The following is a 4,478-nucleotide window of genomic DNA, read 5'->3' as shown; positions in this document are numbered from 1 at the left end:
AGGATTGAATATTTGAAAAAGATTTTCTTCAATTACATCATTAAAGGGGGAAGGAAAACTGAAAATCCCTTGAATCATCAAGGAATGTAAAATAGGAAAATAGACATGCAATATGGCATAACTGTAGGAAGGGCCTGAAATAGGTCTATCATGTATGACATTTTGAAATTAGGTAAATGCAGGTTTTTCAATGACTGTCTCACTAGATTATAGAAAATTTTTTCAAGCTAAATCTTTTGAAAAAAAGATTTAGGTAGACTTGGAGCATCCCCTAACTCTGGGGGAGGTCGGTCAAGAACTGTGCCCAGGTGGGAACAGAAACACTGTGAGGTGGGAGGGTTACCAAAAGGGAAGAAAAGTCTACCAGAGCAAGACTGTCCCTTAAGTTTCCTTGGAAATCTCCTAGGATTCCAGAATTTGAAAACAGAACTATTGACTACTTTAGGCCATGTTTTGCCTGAGCATAGACTTAGAGGAATTCTTCCTTCCGTCAACTTCTGTGTACGTTGGTGCAGTGAATCCCTCAGGCCACCTGAGGGCGCCAGTGAATGTATAGCCTGGGTTTCTAACTCCTGTTCTCTCAAGGGTGCCCCCTGGGGTACCTTTACTTGTCTAACCTTTACTTAAGTCTTTGTAAATTTTCCCTATTCCTCCCATTCTCCCTTCTGTCCCGTCTTCTGCCATTTGGTCTTTCCTTACATCATCTTTTCCCTTCCCTTTCCTGCCTGAGGAGGGTCATGTTTACGTTATCTGGTACACCAGTTTTCTGTTGACCCTCAGCCCTATGCTTGTCCAATGTACTTGGCCTTATATTACTTCGACTAGATGCCCACAGAGGACATCCCCAGATTCCCAGGCTGGTGGCTTCTGGTTAGGCTCAGCCAATGGGAAGTGTGGGTGGCAACTAAGAGAAGCAGCTAATCTTGTTCTGGGAGAGGCAAGGCAGTATCCCTTCAGCAGCCCCAGCATCCTTGTTGATGACCTGCCACCTGGACTTAGCACCTCCTAAGCATCCCAACAATGGTGCCCCAGTGACACACCAGGGCTGATGGCCACCCCAGAAGGAGTGGCCTCTCCCTGTTGCCACCAGGTGAAGGTACCAGGAGAGGCACAAAGATTGGAAGTGTTTGTGAATCTGGCTTTGCCTCTGCCAGACATTTTTAGGTCCTTCTATTTTTTTCTACAAGTCCCTGTCTAGTCTAAGCTTATCCCCAACCTTCCTCCCAACTCTATCTGAAATTTATGGTTCTTTATTATCAGTGGCCTTGGTGCTTTTATTTCTAACAAACCTTCCCTTCTAAATATTAGACCCAACAAGAATTCAGCTTCTTGGGATGCATGGGTGGCTCATTCAGTTAAGTGTCTGCCTTTGGCTCAGGTAATGAACCCAGGGTCCTGGCATCGAGTCCTAAATTGGGCTCCTTGCTCAGAGGGAGCCTTGCTCAGGGGCAGCTTCTCCCTCTGCCTTCTCCGTCTGCTTTGCCGGTTCTGCCTGCCACTCTCCCTGCTGGTGCTCTTCCTCTCTCTCTGACAAATAAATAAATAAATAAATAAATCTTTAAAAAAAAAGAATTAAGCTTCTTGACAATTTTCTCAGTATTAATCTCAATGGGAATGTTTCATAATTAAAAGGGACAGTAAGTTCATTGTTTTGTCCCTGAATAAATCAAATATGAGCCAAAGTTAGCAGTAACTCTTGGATCTTCCCAGGCATTTCAAAGGAAACTGGCCTTTATAAGATATTTTTTCATTCTGTTATGGACTAAGAAAATTTTCCCTATACCTATTATTCAACCGTCCGATAAGCTTCTTCCCCATTTCCCATTCATCCTCTACCTGTTCTCCGCTCTCTGAGCTGTTGTAAACCTTTTTGCAACATTCTTTTCAGAGCTACTTTTATTTCCTTGTTCTTCAAGCTGTAGACAAGGGGATTCACAAGAGGAGTGATAACACTATACTGTATGGAAAAAATTAATTCCAGTGGGGAACTTGAGGTTGGCATGAGATAGCGAAGAAAAGCAGATCCATAGAAGCAGCTCACTGCAATGAGGTGGGAGGAGCAGGTGGAGAAGGCCTTACTTCTGCCTGAGGTGGAGCTCATGCTCAGGATGGTAGACACAATTCGAGCATAGGAGAAGATCAGGAGTAAGGTTCCAGAGGCATGAATGATGGTAGAGCACAGCAGGACTGTAAAGTTGGTGGAGATGTCAGAGCAAGACAGAGAGAATAGAGATGGCACTTCACAGCTGAAGTGAGGCAGGACATGAGCCTCACAGAAGTCCAAATTCCAAGCCATGAGGGTGTTAATGAGAGCATCCAGAAAGCCCAGTCCCCATGAGACCCATACCAGACCCTCACACAACTGTTTACTCATCAGCTGGCCATAGAGCAGAGGGTAGCAAATGGCAATGTAGCGGTCATAGGCCATGGCTGAGAGCAGAAAAGCTTCAGTCCCTGCAATGAAAAACACAAAAAAAGCCTGAGTGAGGCAGCCTTCTACTGATACTGATTTCTTCTGAGACAGGAGATTCTCCAGCATCTTGGGCACAGTGACTGAAGTTAAACAAAGATCCAGGAAGGAGAGGCGACTCAAGAAGAAGTACGTGGGGGTGTGGAGATGGGAGTCAGTCATAATCACCATCATCATCATCAGGTTCCCCATGGTGGTCAGGAGGTAAATTTCTAAGAAAAGCACAAAGAGCATAACCTGGACAGTCCAAGGAGGATGAATTCCGTGATGGTGCTGTGGTTTCCTAAGACCATGATAGAAGATGTTTCACTGGAATGAAAGCACAAAGAAGCATGAAACATTCACCTTCTTTTTGTGCCACCTCAGGACTTTTACTTCATTCTACGTATGCGTATATCTCTCTCTTCAGTGTGCTCATCTTTTACATGGATTTTTAAAAAATTTACTCTCCTTCCCTTCCCAGAATTCTTCCCTCACTTGATTGCCAACTGCACAGCTCCTGAACCTTGAACCAGCCCATTTGTGCTCTTTTCCCTCGTGGCTCCTCTCCCACAAATAGCTCTGGAGACCTTTACATAATTTTTCAGTTTAGTCTATGACTGATTGGTTTCATCTCCTTGAACTGTCCTTTGATTTTATCCTACAACACTACCAGTCAAATGATATCCAATTCGCTTCTTGGAGAAGTGACTCTAATCATCTCTGGTTTTTTGAGCTACATAGTCTTTCACCCTCCATTCAAAAGCTTGCAATAGTCCAATATTACTTAATAATAACATGCTATATTTATTATACTTCTACTTGTCATGTGTCTCTATCTAGTATATTTGGTTATTTGATTTTGAAATGTATGTATGTGTGAGTATGCATGTGGTGGGGAATGGGGTTAAGAAAGGATATTGCTAATCTATATTTTTAACAGTTAACCCTCCCCCCACCCCAAAACTCAGATCTAGAAGACTTTTTCAGTTCCTCAATTTGAACAGTCAGGATTTGCATCTACTCTACATGAACCTATGACCAGAACTTTAATTCTATAATGCTCCTGAATAATGATAAACTTCTCTGGTTGGCATTTGAGGATTAACCAATTTTTGAAGTAATTTCTCTACCTGCAGAGAACCTGTTTTACTGGGTCTTTTCTGGATCCTGGTGATGGGTATTTTAAACATTCCTCAGGTGGTTTGGGTGCCTCCATGCTATAGAATCAGGCAGCAATTGGTCAGACCAGACTTGCTCTGGTGCCTTCATTATTCTCCTATTCTCTGCCTTGACTTTAGCTGATACTCTGTTGAAATTATTCCCTTCGAATCTTGACCCAAATCCTATTTTTCCATCGTACCTTAATTTCTATTTCTTCCATTATTAGATATGTGTCTTGATTATCTCCTCCTCTGCCTGCACAGATTATGGAAAATAATGACCCCTATTATTTCATTGGTATCAATTATATCTAGGTATAATCAAACATTTAGCTTTTTCTCTATTTGAAGATCTCAACAAAACTATGGGGGCTGCATTATTTAAATTTTATTATAAGGAAATTGAATCTGAAAATGTTGTGGTCACTTGCTGATGTTGAGAGGATTACTGGATAAGCTTTATATCCCTCCTGGGTCTATGAAGCTTCCATATCTGTGATTTTTACACTCTGACTGGCTGACATTCATTTGCTTAAGCTTATCTACTTCCCTCCACTCTGTGTTCTCTTTTACCCCTTACTCTCTAAACTGTTTTGGGCCTTCACTTGGATATCTATCTTACTCTGGTTTTTAGTAGGATATAAAGAGTATTTCTTTTTTCTCCAAATGTGTTGCTTGTTTATGGAGAATAGATCTGGTATTTAACCATCTATGTTATCTTAAATCCTGAACATACAGCAGAACGAAAGTCTATAATAGGTCCTCGATATTTGTTAAATGCAGAAAGAATGAAGCAACTATGACATATGTGCTTTGTTCGAGGAATATCCCCAGCTTTAATTCTAACTAGAAATAAACAAAACTTG

General features: G+C 41.7%; 1 protein-coding gene across 1 annotated transcript; it reads right to left on the bottom strand.

The window, feature by feature from the left end:
• Window positions 1–1,825: 1,825 nt before the first annotated feature.
• Window positions 1,826–2,763, bottom strand: LOC103680628 (olfactory receptor 8S1-like). Its single transcript, XM_008710122.2, is given in 2 exon segments — window positions 1,826–2,712; window positions 2,715–2,763. Coding segments are annotated over 2 exon segments (936 nt in total).
• Between the last annotated feature and the right edge of the window lie 1,715 nt (window positions 2,764–4,478).

The sequence above is a fragment of the Ursus maritimus genome, unplaced genomic scaffold (genome assembly GCF_017311325.1).
Source record: "Ursus maritimus isolate PB19 unplaced genomic scaffold, ASM1731132v1 scaffold_251, whole genome shotgun sequence".
Lineage (NCBI taxonomy): Eukaryota > Metazoa > Chordata > Mammalia > Carnivora > Ursidae > Ursus > Ursus maritimus.
The sequence above is the reverse complement of the archived record's forward strand: the minus strand, read 5'-3'. Positions and strand labels throughout refer to the sequence as shown.